The sequence below is a fragment of the Amphiura filiformis genome, chromosome 19 (assembly GCF_039555335.1).
Source record: "Amphiura filiformis chromosome 19, Afil_fr2py, whole genome shotgun sequence".
Classification (NCBI taxonomy): domain Eukaryota; kingdom Metazoa; phylum Echinodermata; class Ophiuroidea; order Amphilepidida; family Amphiuridae; genus Amphiura; species Amphiura filiformis.
In genome coordinates, this window is record NC_092646.1 from 34,613,844 (window position 1) to 34,632,552 (window position 18,709).

General features: G+C 40.9%; 1 protein-coding gene across 1 annotated transcript in view; it reads right to left on the reverse strand.

The window, feature by feature from the left end:
• Positions 1-2,913: 2,913 nt before the first annotated feature.
• Positions 2,914-18,709, reverse strand: part of LOC140141212 (major cold shock protein-like) — a 62,588-nt gene continuing 46,792 nt past the window's right edge. The window contains exon 4 of the mRNA XM_072163011.1: positions 2,914-5,600. Within this exon, the coding sequence (XP_072019112.1) occupies positions 5,381-5,600 (220 nt within the window). The 3' untranslated portion in view covers positions 2,914-5,380. The remainder of the gene's footprint in view (positions 5,601-18,709) is intronic.

The following is an 18,709-nucleotide window of genomic DNA, read 5'->3' on the forward strand; positions in this document are numbered from 1 at the left end:
ATCTTATCCGTAAATTCAGTTTTAATACTGCATGCATTATTGTTTCGTGTCAAATATTTACTATATCTTTACCAATTTTTCCTTCTTCTATTGTATTAAATTGATGTCCAACCTGGTATAATATAGGCACTCCAAACACTTGTTAGGAGTGCCTGATGCAAAAAGGGGGCCCTGACAGTTTTTGACCCTCATAGGGGGGGGGGGGGGGCTGAAAAAGCTTACCACAAATTATCCTGGGAAAATTGAGTTTATATGCTTTTCTATGGGAATTTTCATGTCAAAAAGGGGAGGCGCTGAAATTTTTGAGATCTGTAAAGGGGAGCCGGAAAATTATCGCGATGAACTTTTTTTTGCATCAGCCCCCCGTACAAGTGTTTGTGAACGGTCCCTTAGAGAATGTATACTTAACCGTTGCTGTCAAAAGCCCATTGATTCTGGTCTGGATACTTGTCCGCGTAATTAATGACATTAAGAGACATTGCGAAATTGCGAAGTTCGAAACCACAAACTTTAACGTCTAGAGGATCATAGAGGATTATGTAATCAAAACCACTCTGCCACATTAGCCGCTTGAAGTAAAAGTTAACGCGAGAATATATAGTGTGCCGTAAATTATGATGAAAATACGTCATAATTTAGAACAATAGTTAGCATATTTCCTCATAGACTACATAATTACCACTTTTATTATTGGAAATCTAATTTGGTTTGGGTAAAAAACATGTGACATGTTGCTGAAAATTATTGATTGAATTAGATCAAAATAATTTTAGTTCCAAACGTCACACTTGATATATACTTTTGTGTGTGCTCATGACGTACACCAAATCAGTTTGCGGAACCAAGTTTTGGCTTGACTTCAACGCCAAGGGGATTAAGTTCCCGTAAAAATGGCCTGGTTTTACTTCAGCCAGCAGTATACGATACTTCTGGAAGAGTAAAGCAGGTGCATAACATTTTTATATATAACATGTCATATGTTGTGCCTGGTAAGAGAGGGGTAGGGAGGAGGAGAGGGAGGGCATTGGAAGTGGACAGGGAGGTGCTTTGCCGGTAGCCAAGGGGGGAGGAGCTCCCCCGTGGGACATCTTGCCTTCCTTCTTGACCCTCCCCTTTTGGATGCTGGCCGCCGTGATATTTTACGCTTTTAGGCCTTTTTCTGCCATTTTAAGCCCATTTTTGTAAAAACGTTTCCCTTTGAGAATCGGCCCACGCCCTCCTAACAGAAAAACCCTGACAAAGTCACTGGGGAGGGGGAAACAGGAGTGCGAGTGGGTAATTATAGGAGGGTCAAGTTTGAGAGAGCGAGTACATTATAGAGAGGAGGAGGGGGAAATATGATGAAGGTAGGGAAGGGGAAACAGGAGGGGAAGGGGAGAGATATTCAGAAGGAGGAGAAAGAAATACAGAATATGAATTTCATTAGGCTTTGCGTAGCTAAATTGGAATATGAAATTAACAAAGCTGACGAGCTTTTAGTAAATAATATATAGGCCTATAACTATCGTAAGAATATTAATTGAAACGTATAGTTAGTTTCAAAATAATATGATAAGGAGATTAACGCTGGGTCCCGACATAATCCATGTTGAGTGGTATCGCGAGTTCATTCATGTTTACTCAAACGAAGCTCTTAAGGTAGAGTCTTTTGTCTTGAAGTGAGACTAATAACCACTTGACTAAATCAAAGAGATACATTTTGATGTAGTCGGTTACAAGGTCTTACACATGCCCTTCTTTTGAACGCACATTGACACGCATGTCCGCGTCCCGAGTTTAAGCGACAAGACGCTGTTGTTGCAGTAACCAACCATACGTTCGCGTTGGAGTAAATTTGAGCAGAAATCCAACCGATATTTCTGAAGTTGCAGTTCCAGTTAAAGTAAATTTTCTAACTTCATTTCGCAAAGTCTCTATTGTAATTATATGCCTACTGCGGATGCGGTGGCATACCATAATCCACCCCTGAGGAAAGGGATTATACATTTGGATGACGTTGTATTTATACTTGCATCTATACGGTGTGCAAAAAGTTCGTTCCGCCCTTATGCCTGGTTTGCCCCAAGCATATCATCACTATAGTTGTGTGTGTAAGTAAACGAATTAGGCATGAAGCACGCTCGCAAGGTTAATATCTTCACACGTCTGCACATGTCCGTAGGCAGGGCTGTCAACTCTCACGCATTGGCCGTGGGTCTCACGCATTGGGTCACTTTCTCACGGTCTCACGGCAAGGTAGTATAATCTCACGCCTAGGTAGTAAATGTCACGGAAAATGGCGGGAAATACGTAAAATCTCACGCATCGTCAAAATAATTTGCTTGTGCCACCCCCCCCACCCCCCCGTGGCTCAAATAATCACGGGTCAAAATTAATATTATAGTCGGCAAATCCCGGTACGCCTCTGTATCACGCCAAGCAATTCCAAAAAGTTGACACCCCTGCCGTAGGTGCTAGGCCTAGTATGAACTTTCATTTAACATTCTAACCAAGCACATGCACCTCAACTCTAACCTTCTACCTCTCTTCCGGCAAGCATAGTCCAAGGGTCCCTTGATCTGATCCGTTGTGGGAAACTGAAGATGAAAGAAACGATGAACTTCACGGGGACTCTGAAACTATGTTCCCATAATTGAGGTGCCATATTGTACTGGCCTGTTTCTATGTGTGCAATGCAAAAGGATAAAATTGAAATTGAAAAATGATCATGACTACATTCATGGGAAGTAAAACCGTGTGCAGTTACTACAAAGCTGTGTGGTTTTTGAGTACAACTCTTGTTTGGTATGTTACGGTGAAAGACGTTTAGGGTATTTCCTTTTTTTTTCAACTCTGGATTCAGGGGCTTATTCGGGCGATATCAAATATCCAATCCCGTTACACAAAATAAAACACATGGAAGACTTGCAGATATACGATGTTATGCTCCGGCTTTAATATGATAATAAGTATAAACAATATTCCTGAAGATGGATGCAATTAATGATAATATGATATGAAGACTAAGTTGGTGTTGATGTTGAGCAGTTGGAGGCTTAGATGGAAGTGACTTCCGTATCACAAACCCAGATTAATTAAATTTCAACCTCTTCAACAGAATACCTCTAATCCCAAATGTACTAAATATAATGCATATTAAAACTACTTTTAAAAACTTGTAAAAAAGATGGTAGAGATGAGAACTACTTCCAGAAAGCAGAGAAGATTCTGCAGAAAGTAAAGAATGTCGTATTGTTGTTAGATAAGTAAAATGTAAATACCTTAAATCCCAGCCTATTCACTACGGTCCTTCAGTAAACATTAAATTAAGTCCTAAAAAGTTTTTTCCCTCACTCTCTCTCTCTCTCTCTTATATTTGTTAACACTATTATCCAACTATCTATTGTAATCTCTATATTATTAGTTATTCTTTCTTCCAAACATTTATGCTTTTATTATTAAGACCAGCCAGTCTGGTGCCGGTGCTGCGTGCAAAACCACATACCTTTGCAAAATATGATATTTTGCATATGCAAAATTACATACTTTCAAAAAGTATGTAGTTTTGCATATGCAAAACTACATACTTCGGCAAAATATGAAGTTTTGCATATGCAAAATATCATACTTTACGGTCACTATGAAAAAATACAAGTTTTGCTGGGAAACCCCGTGCAGTTCGTGTTTGTGAATAAGGGCGCATGTCACAATGATTGGTAACTTATATTTTAAAAGGCAAAATATAGCTGACTGTGTATGTAACAAATGAATTAGCAATATCTGTATCTGTCTCCACAATCCTAGTATTAGGCTACATATAAATTATTCTTTGAAAGTAGAGAATATTAGAACAGTGACCGTATGGATCCATTCTGCCCCTCAAGCGGCCGATACCGAACAAGACATAGGGCCTACACGGCCTTGACCTGCGGTTGTTTAAATTCAGAGAGATTTGCATGCTGGTCAGGTAGAAGATAAATAACAGAGTGACCTTCAGCTTCTTCGTGTTTGGTCAGACCTACCGTATAGGCGTAGGCTGCATGGGGTGTATCCTGCATAAATTAGTGTTCTTGTTCAAACCTGAGACTAGTATACCTCAGGTTCAAACACATGTTTCACACTTACGTGTACGCTGCATGACTGTATGTTTCTGTTTTCAGGGATGATTATCCTAATGTCTAATAAATGATGAGGGACATTAATTTGGTGATATGCACCCTTACAACACACATCGCGCGGTGTTTCTTTATGCAAAATAAAAGTTATGCAAAACATCATACTTAGTTAGTATGTAGATATGAATGCTATACCGGTTACAGGTATAAACAAAGACTTTATTCTTTCCAATGACATTTTCTTATAGATTTTTTACAATAGTACCTTATACAAGATAGAATGTACAGTGGCACGTTTTCAAAAGGGTGCGCGGGTGTGTGTGTGTGTGTGGGTGGGGGGACGTGTCTTGATTCCCCCACCGTTCAAAAAGTGAAGGTTCCCTTCGCTCACCGTAATAGCTTATTCCCAAATTTCCCCGATTTGGTGCATCCCCCCCCCCCCCCCCGACTGACTGACAAAAGTGGTGGTTGGGGGGCGTGCCATCCGGCCGCCACTCCCACTCTTTGCGCACGCCACTGAGAGTGTACTTCATTTTGACTCACCATGTAATACATTTAATAATGAATGGCATTTTACTTTGGGCATCTGTGAATTTTGTTCGCTGTGAACAATTCCAACTAAAAATGAAGGTGATTTACCCGCGCTTTATTGACGTTTCACCTATATACTGCCCCACAATGACAAAACGAGTTAACTGCAATTTTGCTGTTTTGAATTAGAGACCAAAGTGTGAATTGCTCAAGCATTGTAATTAGTTTAACATAAAAAAATCAATTTCGCAAAAATGTCAGTTAACTTGTTTGGTCGTGGTGGGGCAGCATACCCCCCGGGCTCTATACTAGTGGTTTTTAGACTGGCAACTCATTGACCATGTTGACGTCAGACTGTTTTTCGGACACTTTGTCCCCATTGCTCTAGGCCATACTTTAGACCTATTTCCAATTATTACCATTTGTAATATTTCCTTTTAAGTTCTGCGTTTTAATGCTGCCAGTCAGATGAAACCGCTGGTGTAGTTGGAATTGTTCACAACGAACAAATTACTGTTGAAATCTGCATTGTTCAAAGATCATTTTTTATAATTTTTTAACAATATGAACAATGTCCAAGTACATATCAAATTTAGCTTATTGAATCTGATGAAATTTGACACCGTACGTATGTCCTGCCTATTGGAGTGTCTATATACTGTCCATTTTCTGCTTACCAACATTTTATTGCTGGCTGGTCATTCAAAATATGCCGTTAGTTACTCTAATTCAATACATGCTTACTCCTTTAATAGTTATACCACAGTTATGTTTTCAGCTTGTGGCCCCTTTTGTCCCTGGCTAACTACAAATGAAACCTTTTGTCCTTCCACAAGCGTTCTAAAACCACTGCCGTTGATCGCACTAAAATGAGCGAAGACATCTGGACCATTCTCTTGTTCAATGAAGCCAAAGCCCTTTGATTCATTAAACCATTTCACTGTACCATAGGACAGTTGTCTGCGACTATCAGCTCTGTGAAAGAAACGGAGACAAATACTAGTAAGCTAGAGTTACAAAAATATATCCATTCCTATCGTTAAATGTCATTTAAACATTAAAAATGTAAAATATACAAGAAAAATGTGACACTATGCAGCTATTGGACGTAATACTTTTGAAAAAAAAACTCTACATAGTAAACTTTGTGAAACGTGTTCTAACTAAATTAGGGTCTTGTAACCTCATTATGTTGTGCCTACTAAGAAAAAAAAATTGGCCTGAAAACCTGCACGAAAGCATGTCCTTTTTAAGGACTATTCTTATTGAATAATAAATCATAAATAAACTCAGAAACATGAAAAAACAACTATACTGCTTATTATCCACTGTTTATTGCAAACATATATTTATATATTTAGCCTTTCAATTGTGGGATGTGCCTATAGGAATAAAGACCAAACAAACATATTCTTGTTTATGTCGTAATATCGTAGTCTTTAAACCCCTGATCTTCAGCTGTGTAACTTACAAAAGTTCCCGCTAAAAAGTGGTTCTAATAATTTTAGAAAATACATTAAAAATCGCATTGGACTTTTCGTACTGATCGTACTATGAATGACCACCAGCCTATAATGTTCTGATCACACTATAGACTGAGATTACATGTGACGTCATTGCCAGGCAATTTAGATAATATTTTATCATCTAAGCTGTTGGCATAGGAAATTTCATGGAGGTGGCGCCTACGTGCTATATATATTGGTCTGGGGCGGACATTTTATAAATGAATTTAGAAGAGCAGCAACGACACCACATGAATTACATTTCAGATGTTAAGTCGACATCATATGCAAAATTTGAGGAAAAATGAACATACAAGTCAGTTTTATTTTAGGGGCATTATAACTGGTCTTTACATGTAGCCCTATGGAGAGAGTGCCCGCTGAGGGCGCTATAACCCCCATTTTAGGAACAAAAATGTGATTTTAAACAATCTGACCCGTGCGAATTTTCTAAAATTTTCAGAGTATGTAGTATGAACATGTAGAAATATAATCAAGTAGTTGCTCTACCTGCTCTTCTCCGAAAAAATAAAAAGCCCTATACCTCAATGATAATGAAATCTAGAAGGCCGGGTCTGCAAATTTTCAGTACATGATGCTGGTAGAGATATAGCTTCATGTTCAGTGTAATCAATTAAAATACTATAGCTGGATATCAAAAAATCGTGAGACATTCCTTCTTGTTATTGACGACAAGTATTACTAGTAATTTTGATAATATTATGACAAAATCCATTCCTTTCTCAATTGATTAGGCTCCGGGATTAGGCTTTCTTTATGAAAAATAAATCATAGGGCCTAGAGGCCATGATATAGGCCTAACTTAAACCCATATTCGATATGCGGAAACCTTCAATGTCCGGGCGGCGCTTGTCCTCGCATTAAACAGGCAAAGTTCGCTAAATTGCCGCCTGCTTCAATTGCCAACATTTATCCGGGGGGGGGGGGGGACTCTGAGGTTTCATAGTCATCTATAATTACCTATACCATTTTTCACCCCGATGTGGCAGTGACGTCAACGCGTTGAAGCAGCTGTTTCGCTCGCGTATCTACGTGACGTCTTTAAGCGCATGCGTATGTATACCAGCGCTTTGACCGAACGCTAGCGAGTAAAGGCTGCGCCTAATGAAACTCGCACAGTACTGACGTGACGTCACTGCCACTTCAGGGTGAAAATGGTATTGAACATCGCAAACTAGTCAAAATTGTCATATGTTTGAATAGCTAGTAGAAAAACCGTGAATATAGTGTCAGAAAATCTCACACACTTAGTTTGACCTTGTTGTTAATATGATAGCGAATGCAGCGCCATTTTGGAATATATTCGAACATTGTGTGGGCAAATATGTGGTCAAATGTAGGCTACGTAAGCCTAAATCATGAAAATCGTTTAATCGAAATAATACCAACCAGCAACGGACGTTGAGTTCAGACTACGTGAGAAGTTTGGGGTAAGTACAGCATTTCCTTGTTATAAAAAACAAGGAAAAAGCAGTCCTTATCACAACGCGATATATTAAAAAAATACATTTTGAGAGGGCCTACGCTGTTCTCTTTTTTTAGTTTAAAATCTGTTCATTACCTGAAGTCCGATTTGGTATCTATGGTTTCATCAAAGTCTCAGGAAATATTGTGGATGGTATTTTGATTTAAAAATACCGATACTGTTGAAAATATCGGTATTTATGTAAGCGACATTTCTAGTGTGTAAAATGCACTAAAAATTGTCGGCTAAAATAAAGAGTGCATAAATTAAAATTGTGAACATTAATAGCAACAATAACTATCTACATTCCAAGCGGAAACGCTTTTCAAAAACATACCACCTTTTTTCGGGCAATCGCTGAAACCAAAATATAAAATTCCAGGCCATCTGTAAATAAAAATTCCTTTAAAAAAGGAATGGGCGCCCAATGGGAGCTTTGATGTGACGTGCTGAAATGGGCTCTGCCACTTTGAGGTGACGCGTATGTAGGGCTATTAAGACCCCTTTTTTCACCATCGCTGTCGCCCAAAGACCCCATTACCAGCACATGCTCTGTCACCCAAAGACCAGGCTATTAAGACCCCCTTTTTCACCATGTCACCAAAAGACCCCATTACCAGCACATGCTCTGTCACCCAAAGACCCCATATTTTAGATCTGCATGTCACCCAAAGACATAGACCCTAATATTTCCATCTGAACAGCAACGAGTCGTCTATCACTTTTCGAGGCTTCTTTTGGCTCTCACCCAAAGACCCTATTAAAAAAGGTCATATTCTCACCCAATGCCCCCCTAATTTAGATACATCTGAACAGCAACGAGTCGTCTATCACTTTTCGAGGCTTCTTTTGGCTCTCACCCAAAGACCCCATTAAAAAAGGTCATATTCTGACCCAATGCCTCCTAATTTAGATACAAACGGTCCCTCTCTCATCTCACCCAATGACCCCATATTTTGTACACTGATTTTTGCTCTCACAGAATGCCAAAAAGCATGCTCTCAGGCTTGCAATGACCTTATATTTTTTATATTTTGCTATCACCGGATGCCCCTTACTGGCCAGCCCTACACCTATACGGTATCCATTTCATATTGAAGTGCCACCCCGGGGCTGAAATGTAACCGTATGGATACATTTTATCCTTTAAAACAATAATGTAACATTAGCATAGTAAGCAAAGAAAGATTAGGAAAAGTAAAGCATATTTATTGCAGTGAGAGAGGTGTAAAATCGTACTGCATGGGACGAGAGGGTTGGTTTCAAATAAAAAAGGAATAAAGATCTTACCATTTCAGTTACTATTGTAAGGAAATCATGTTGTGGGGGTTGTTGGACCATAACTATTTTATTTAAAATATAGGTTTGTTGAGGATTGTTTTCCAAGTGGACATAATATTATGATAATTATAACTGTCGGTTGTAATACCTGGCAATATATTATGCCTCATTTCAAATATATAGTTTTAGTTTTGGTTTTGGTTTTGGTCACGTGGTTTCCTATTGTCCTGCCTAACCACTTGAATCATAAGATATCGAACTCATTGTTTCTACCTTTTGTTTAAAACCGAACATTTGTGTCAGTCAGTTTCGGTTTTGGTTTCAGTTTCTTATAAGTGGTGTGGATCGTAAAATTATTTGATTTGAAGTTACCTACTCTAAGTATACAAAAGAAATGTTTAAATTTCGCAGTGCAATATTCACGAGCAGAGAAGTCGAACAAAGCAGTCTACATTTGAAAGCATTGATTTAGTTTGAAAGCATTGACTTGAGACTACGAATTAGCCTAAGCTGATTTCACTGTGAAAATATATAGACCATCGAAATATTTCCACAGACATTACAATAGGCACTTGACAGATTATGACTTCAGTGTTATAAACACTATTATACACAAATCTATTTATGTGCATGTCGCATGACGGAAGATCAATATCATAGAAAGCTGGTTTAAACTAACTTTTATTCAATTTATTTATTGGAGAATAGAGAGAGAGAGATAGAAGAGATCGCCAGGAAAAGAGGGTATGTGTGTGTGAGGGGGAGGGGGTAAGGGTAAGGGAGAAAGAGAAACAGAGGGGAGAGAGCATTGGAAGTGGGAAGGGAAGGAGGGGGAGATGGGGCTCAAGAGTGGAGTGGAATAATAGGGAAGAGTCGATATCGAGTGTGGGGAGGTTCTGGTTCTGGTTCTGGTTAGTTACTCTGCAAACGCCTCTGTAGGCTATCACGCAAAGGGGAAGGGAGGAGGTTATATATAGGTGGCGGAGGGAACATAGGTAAGAGGTATGGGTTGTGCTTTCCGGGGAATAATCTAATTCATAATCAAATCATCTACATCATCATGCATCGTTTATATTTCAGACAAATAAACAAAACACCCCCACCCCTCAATATATGCACATGATGTCTATGCATAACTTATCAAACGAATCTCGGAACTAGGGTGTAATTTTATGGTGTCATGGAAGTGTGCCACATACGGCAGAGAGCATCAAAAGTCGTCCGCGTTGATAGATATCGATAATGAAAATGTTAGCACAATAGGCTATTATATACGTATGGTTATAGGCCATTATACTTTTGATTATATATACCCTCTTGTGTCCTCCCAGCACAATAGTGTTATGATTGCATACCAGTTCATCTCCACATTTTAATCCCTTGATTTTTGGTTTCTGAACAATAGAGAAACCAAAACTATATATTTGAAATGAGGGAATTAGACTAGGAGCCCAGACAATTTATTCAGCTCATCAGACACAAAAGGTTTGATGGCCTGGTTATGTTAGTATAGGGCCAAGATTCAAAATTCCATATTGCTGCCGGGTCACAGCCTGTACGTTTAGCCTGGGGGTCACAAAATAGGGGGCCAAAAAATGCATTTATTCAGCTCAAGAGACACATGGACAAAACTTGTTGGATATCACTCCCAGGAGGATACTTTTCATGCCTATAGCCATGACAGCAATTTGGGCCTGTGCAGGGGCTCAGACAGTAGCCCCAAAGGGGCCCGCCCATATGGTGTTATTCAGCTGAAGAGACACATGGATAAAACTTTTTGCATTGGAACTATCACCCATTGGGGTGCTCAAAAATACCAATGACAGCAACTTTGTCCTGTACGGGGGCACAGACAGTAGCCTTAAAGGGCCTGATGTCCAACAACTGATTTATTCAGCTGAAGAGACACATGGATTAATCTTTTGCATTGGAACTATTACCCATTGGGGTTTACAAAAATACCAATGATAGCAACTTTTTCCTGTACGGGGGCCCAGACAGTAGCCTCAAAGGGCCCATGTCCCATAACTGATTTATTCAGCTGAAGAGACACATGGATGAATCTTTTTGCAGTTGAACTATTACCCATTGGGGTTTACAAAATACCAATGACAGCAACTTTTTCCTGTACGGGCCCCAGACAGTAGCCTCAAAGGGCCCATGTCCCATAACTGATTTATTCAGCTGAAGAGACACATGGATGAAACTTTTTGCAGTGGAACTATTACCCATTGGGGTTTACAAAAATACCAATGTTAGCAACTTTTTTTTGTACGAGGGCTCAGACAGTAGCCTCAAAGGGCCCGATGTCCCATATGTTAACACCTTGTTTGGTAACTCAACCAGAGTTAAATTGATATATCAAACCGCATTTATTAACATTTGCGAAACATCAAAAATACATGAAATACACAAGAATAAAAATATTAATTACACAACAGAGATATTAAACCTAGGACAACTTGCTTACCCTGTCCAGCAGGGGGCAAGGCAAGGTAACTTTAAAATTTAAGAAAGCAAAAGGTTAATAAATTCCCAAAACCAATGGTGAAAACTCATTCTTCAGCATCTACCCAAACACACCTATACCCACACTTACATACTCAACCCACTAATGCTTCATTTACTCCCTTGCACATACACCTCAACTAAACACTTACACACTCCTGCTCCTGACTACACTCATTCACAACACAAATCTACACACTTACATGCACACACTCCTATAACTGCATAACAAAGCAAATGCATAAAATCATGGTCGTATTGCACATCATAAATAAATACAAGTATACAACATTGGAAAAGTCACATTTGAATCAAGTCAGTTGGATGAAGCAACTAGTCTCTGGGAGCCATCAGGCACACATGATTATGGAGGGTTGTAAACCCGAGAGGTAAACTTGCCATGGGAATAGAAGGAGAGAGGTGGAGAAGACCAGACAGACAACTTGCGCCTACTGAACATTGACTGCGAGCAGGTGATGGCGGTTTTGCAAACATCTTGCATGATGACTCTCAGAGACTGCTTGGAGACATTGGCATTACACAGATACTTCAGACTAGCATGGAAGTCACTTTGGATTGTATGACCAAGAGATCCAACTTCAATGGTCACATATTGCACATTATCAAACTGTTCACCCAGTTCTTGGATAAGAGTCAGATAGTTTGGCTTGTTTGCTTTTCTGTCCTTGGCATTGCACATACTTTGCTTAGAGTTGTGGGGAACAGTTAGTTCTCCCAGAGTCACACGATTCTTATTGCGATTGATGACCACAATGTCCGGTCTTGCCGAGGTTAACGAAATGTCAGGAGGAACCGTGGAAGGAGGGTTACTAGTTGCTTGGAAGCCAGGGATGTCAGCATATATTGTGCTGCCATCTTGGACATTGTCTTTCAAGAATTGAACAATTGATGACAAGACACAGTCATGTCTCCAGGTGAATCTACCCTGTTGAAGTGCTTCCTGGCAGCCATTCAGAACATGAAAAGTTGTTGGATTGGGTTGACTACAGAGGCAGCAAACAGCTGAAGTTTGGATCTTCCACCTACGAAGGTTCACCTCTGTTGGTAATGTGTCTGATGATGCACGGAGCACAAAAGATAGTTGACCAGGTGGTAAAATGGTCATGATCTTCCTACATAGCTTATTGTCACTCTCAAGTTCAACAGCTTCCAGGCACTTGGACTGTACTGACAGAGTTTGGAGCTTGTCATTCCATTTGGCAACAGAAGTGTCGGTGGTGGTCTTAGAGATGGCTTTCTTGCACGACTTCAAGGGCTTTTGAGTATCAATGTCCTTGATGATGTTCACACCAGGTAGTATAAACGCGGGGATCAGAGTTGCGTCAGTGTCTAGAGATGGCAAGATTTCTCGCAGAAGGGCATCCTTTGTATGCAAAAAGATGGTTGAGTGCATTGGCTTTCAGATTTTCTGAAAAGTCAGGGAGGTAAGGTATGCCCAGAAGAGAAGGGTGGTGCAAAATGGCAACTGTCGCACTGCGTGGAAGATGGAGCCATGACTTCACATGTTTGTTTATCTTTGCTTGCGATTTCTCTAGGTTTGTCTTCGCGATATTGTGAACAGTCATAAAATACCGTATACTAGGGATCAAGTAATACAAGACAATCCATGTTTTGTATTCACCGCGGATAGGCTTCCTATCAATGCTCTTCAAACTGGAGTCAATAGTCTCAAGAAGCTTGGATCCAGCTGATGCAGTCGAGATAGCCTGCCGATGATTGGTAATCCTCCCAAGAAAGGTAGTGGGTTTGTCTTTGACCGACTGGACTCTATCACCATTCATAGAGAATGATGCATTGTTATCATTGATGGCAAGATGATAGCTTTTGTCTGGTCTGGGAGTGAGGCCCATCGCGGAGGCTAAAGCATGGAATTTGCTCAGTAACTTCTGGTGAGCGCATTTGTCAGCCGTTATCAGAGTCAAGTCGTCAGCGAATGATTTGCAGACATGTGGAGAAGACTTTCCCGTTTTAGACTCTTGAAGTTTACAGCGAACTTTCGGGAGGGGTCTTTCAGGTGGATTTGATGAGCGGTAACGCCTATCAGAGCCCCACGCTAAACACCATTCAGTCTGTTGGAGATTGATGTTGGTGGATTGCTTCTCTCCTTTGAACGTAACATCCACAGAGCCGTTAACATTATATTGGTCTACCTGAACTAAGTACCAGCCCGTTCGCGGTTGTTGACATTTCAAATACAGATACGCACCACATGGCGGTAAGCCAACAGACGATGGAATTGGAACTGTCAGTCGATAACCGAACTCAGAATGCTGTTTGATAGCATCAAGCAATGGATTGAATGCAATCAGGAAGACAATAGGGGAAAGCGTATCGCCTTGGAAGACACCTCGCTTAATTGGCACTGGTTTTGTTTGCCACTGTGTAGACTTCACAGAAACTTCAAGGTTGTCATAGATCTTGCGTATGTAGGAGATGACAGCTGGAGGAACGCGGTAAAACTCAAGCAGTTGGAAGATAATCTCATGAGGCACCGAACCGAAAGCGTTAGCCAGGTCAAGGAATGTTATATAGGCCTTGCTCTTAGTTTGTTCAGCGTCGTCAATGATAGCATTAAGTGAGTAAATGTGTTCAATCAGCCCGTTTGATCCAGACAGGAAACCCTTTTGAATTTCTGGATCAATGATGTCATTCTGCAGGAAGAACTGTTCAAGGCGATTGGCTAAGATCTTGTGAAGAAGTTTGGAGATGGCGGAGGTAAGTGCTATAGGACGAAAGTTCGAAGGATCATTAGTATCACCTTTCTTGTAGATAAGGCTAACAACTCCAGATGACCATGACGCAGGTGGCGTTTTCTCTTCAAACACGATCTTATTGTACAAGGTTGCCAAGAAATGGTGAGTACAAGGCAAGTGTTTCAAGTACTTGTATTTAATTTGATCAGGACCTGGCGCCGATGAAGAGGAGCATTTTCGCAGAGAAAATTTAATGTCCTTCGGCTTGATAGCAGCAAGATTGAACTGTGCATTAATAGATGGGGTTTGTAATCCCTCAGGAATGGCAAACGATTCTGACGGAGCTTTGTATGTATTTTCATAAAACTCATAGCAGACATCAGAGGAAAATGAAGGCAGCTCATTTGATTCCGTACCACGGGAAGCAGTGCCAGTGCAGAAGGATCGGCGTCAAGTCTACACTACATCAAATTTTAGGAAGCTTCTTGCGAATCTACAACCAGATACAATATGCGCATATTTTTTGCAAACCCTCATTATCTTGCAGAACTTGCATGATCACTCCCCGGGATCACTCAGCCTGCTGTTTGAGCTTTGCTTCTTCAAGTGAGTTTTCCCAAGCCAATGGAAGACTGCATCTGTCATTCCTATTCACAAGAGAGGTTTGAAGTCTAATCTATCTATGTACCGCCCCATCTCTGCTCTGCATCATCAGCAAGATCGTGGAGGCTGTTGTACAGAACCCTCTTCAGAAGTATCTTATTGGAAACCAACTGATATCAGGTAGACAGTTTCGATTTAGACCACAGCACAGCACAGCACACATTCTGACCCAAGAGTGGTCCAACTCCCTGGACCGAGGTAACAACCTGCGTCTGGTTGCCCTGGATATCAAAGGAGCATTCGACAATGTCTGGCATAATGGCCTTTGCTCAAAACTCACAGCAAAATGAGTATCTGGCAAGCTGCTCATCTGGATTAGGAGCTACCTGACAGATCGTTCCATCAAAGTTGTCTTATCTATCAATGCATCAGTTCCCCAGGGGTTAATATTCGGCCCACTTTTGTTCTCTTGTTCTCTGTCTTCATTGATGACCTGGGTGATGAGTATGAAAACCAACTCAACCTCTACCTATGATTCCACCTTGTTTTGTGAGATTACATCTAGAGACAACAAAACATAACATATTACATAATAGGCATTTACTGAGTGCCCCACAAAGAACGGAGCGCTTTTATTTACAAGAGAATATATACAGGTACATGAACCAGAGATATAAACTAATAAGAACAATACAAAGCATAATATATGTCATGAAAATTTGATAAAAGCATGAAAAAACTACTTGAACAGGTATGTTTTCAAATTTTCTTTGAAAAGATGGAGTGAACCAGCTTCCCTGATGTCACGAGGTAGAGAATTCCATATTCTGGGTGCACATGATTCAAATGAATGATCACCAGTACGTGTCTTGGTTTTTGGTTGAGATAGAAGTGTTTTGTCATTTGACGAATTAACGAGTGGCATAATCTGAAATCAGTTCTTGAAGATATGATGGAGATTGTAAATTGAGGCATATGAACAGGTAAACCAGTAGTTTAAACTTGATACATTCGCGAATTGGCAGCCAATGACGGAGACATAGTAAAGGAGCAGTGGGATGGTCTCGGCCAACAAGCACAATCAATCTGCGGCCATGTTCTGAAGGCATTGCAAAACGCGTTAAGTCACCTCCATTGGCACTATAGAGCAAAGCATTACCAGCAAGTTTACAAGTATCTTGTGTTAAGTAACGCTGGATGCGTGACAAATTCCGGAGATGATAGCTAACACATTTAATGATAGAAGAAATGTGGACTTTCATACTCAATGGATTATCGAATACGGTGCCAAGGTTCCGCAAAGACTTAGTAGGTGTTATTGTTACATTACCAAGAGTCCGAATGATATTATTAAGTCGGGCAGCGAACACCGAAGAAACAGCAACGAAGAATTCGGTTTTAGCCTCGTTTAACTGCAATTCATCCACTGCTTGATTTCAGAAACGCAGGATTGTAGGCAAGTTGACACGAACCGTCTACTCTCTGATCAAAGCTTATGTAAATGTGCATGTCGTCGGCGTAAATGTGAAAGCAGACATCATTTGCACAAAGATGTTTTCTAATCAGGTGAGTTCAAGCATTGTATCGCAACCATGAGGTCGATACTGCTAGCCTGAACAGAGACCTGGAGAAAATGAGGATCTGGCTGGGCAGACAGATGGAAGGTGACCTTTAAGCTAGAGATCTATCTGTTTGGTACCGCCAAACTGGCTGAGAAGGAGGAGCTGAAGATCCTGGGAGGGAGTCACAGTCTAAAACAAGCTGACCTGGACAAAGCATATTTCTAACATCTCATCTAGAGCAGCACAGAAGCTGGACGCGATGAGGAGAGTTGCAAACAAACTTGATGTCAGAGGCGCGGCAGGGCAACTATTTACAAGGCTCAAGTTCGCAGTGTGATGGAATACGCCTCACTGTCTTGGATGAGTGCCAGCGCCACCACTCTAGGATTACTAGACTATCCAGAGGAAGGCCCTTCGAATCATAGACGTGAGTTAATCAAGTACAGAGCTGAACATCACATCTCTCCATCAAAGACGTCAAGTGGCTGCAGCAACAGTCCTCTACAACAGCTTGTGCCCACCAGATCTGAAGGCACTGCTACCAAAGCCATAGTCAGAAGAGCTACCCATAGGCAGGGAGGGGGAATTACAGGCCCGGGGTTGAAATGAACGCACAGGCCCCCTTTGATGAGCGATGACATTTAGGACTTCATAAGTGTGTGTGGGGTGGAGGAGGGAGCATGTTAATAACATGGGGGATGGAGGTTGGTGTAAAATCCTTGAAAACATGTTGAAGCGGAGTGAAAGTAGCATGTTTATATGCCACATGATGTTAAGTTTCTTAAAAGAATTCCGTGATTTTAAAATTTCAAGCTCATATAATCAAAATATGAACATTGAAGGGGACAAATGCACGTAAAACACGCACAAATATGTTATTTAGCTCCCAGATTAATTACTTCCGCGTGAAGCGCAGAAAATTTCAATGCCAATTTCAAGATAATAATCAAGTACAAGTATGCACATTGAATGGGACAAATGTGCAAGTAGGTAACTAGGGAGGGCTAGTTAGCGCAGCGGTAGTTCCCTCGCTTTGCACCACTGAGGTCCCGGGTTCAAGCCCTGGCGTGGCCCAAGAACTCATGTGCACTTGGTTTATCCCGATTCCATGCTCGCTCTCGCAGGTTTTCTCCGGTATCTCCGGTTTCCTCCTGCTTTAAAAAATCGGTGATTAGTTGTTTGGTTATCAAAACTTCCTTCACCCAATGGAATTTGGGGAGCTGCACAGATAAATGGTGGATGTTACAATCTAAGTGCGGATAGGTTTGCGCTATTCTGGCTGCACAATGCCTAGTTGATGCGATCTGATTGTGATGATTCACCATGGCAGCGAAATTAAAGCGCTTTGAACACTCTGTGATCTGTGGTAAGGCGCTATATAAATACCGAAATTTATTATTATTATTACTTCATCAATACCAATATCAGCAGTAGTATAGATAGCTACTTCACCAATACCAATATCAGCAATAGATAGCTCCTTCGTGGCGTATTTTAACGCCTCATTCGGCACAATGCGACTTTATTCCCGCATGTTATACCAATTTGAACGGAAAAAGAGACCATTTCAAAATTGACACATTCGGGATATTTTTTTCCTTCAGGGCCATTCCCACTGCATCTTTAACTACAGCTGGCTGAATAACAAGTTATGGGACATCGGGCCCTTTGAGGCTACTGTCTGGGCCCCGGTACAGGAAAAGTTGCTGTCATTGGTATTTTGTAAACCCCAATATGCAATAGTTCCAATTCAAAAGATCCATCGATGTGTCTGTTTGGCTGAATAACCAGTGATAGGACATCGCGCCTTTTAAGGCTACTGTTTGGGCCACCGTACAGGAAAAAGTTGCTGTCATTGGTATTTTTGTAAACCCCAATGGGTAATAGTTCCACTGCAAAAAGTTTCATCCATGTGTCTCTTCAGCTGAATAAATCAGTTATGGGACATGGGCCCTTTGAGGCTACTGTCTGGGCCCCCGTACAGGAAAAAGTTGCTGTCATTGGTATTTTTGTAAACCCCAATGGGTAATAGTTCCAATGCAAAAAGATTCGTCCATGTGTCTCTTCAGCTGAATAACACCGTATGGGCGGGCCCCTTTGGGGCTACTGTCTGGGCCCCCGTACAGGCCCAAACTGCTGTCATTGCTATAGGCATGAAACGTATCCTTCTGGGAGTGATATCCAACAAGTTTTGTCCATGTGTCTCTTGGGCTGAATAAATGCTTTTTTGGCCCCTATTTTGTAACCCCAGGCTGAACGTACAGGCTGTGACCCGGCAGCAATATGGAATATTGAATCTTGGCCCTATACTAACATAACCAGGCCATCAAACCTTTTGTGTCTGATGAGCTGAATAAATTGTCTGGGCTCCTAGTCTAAATATATTGCATGCCTGGTTATTGATTTAACGGAAGGTCGCCGCGGA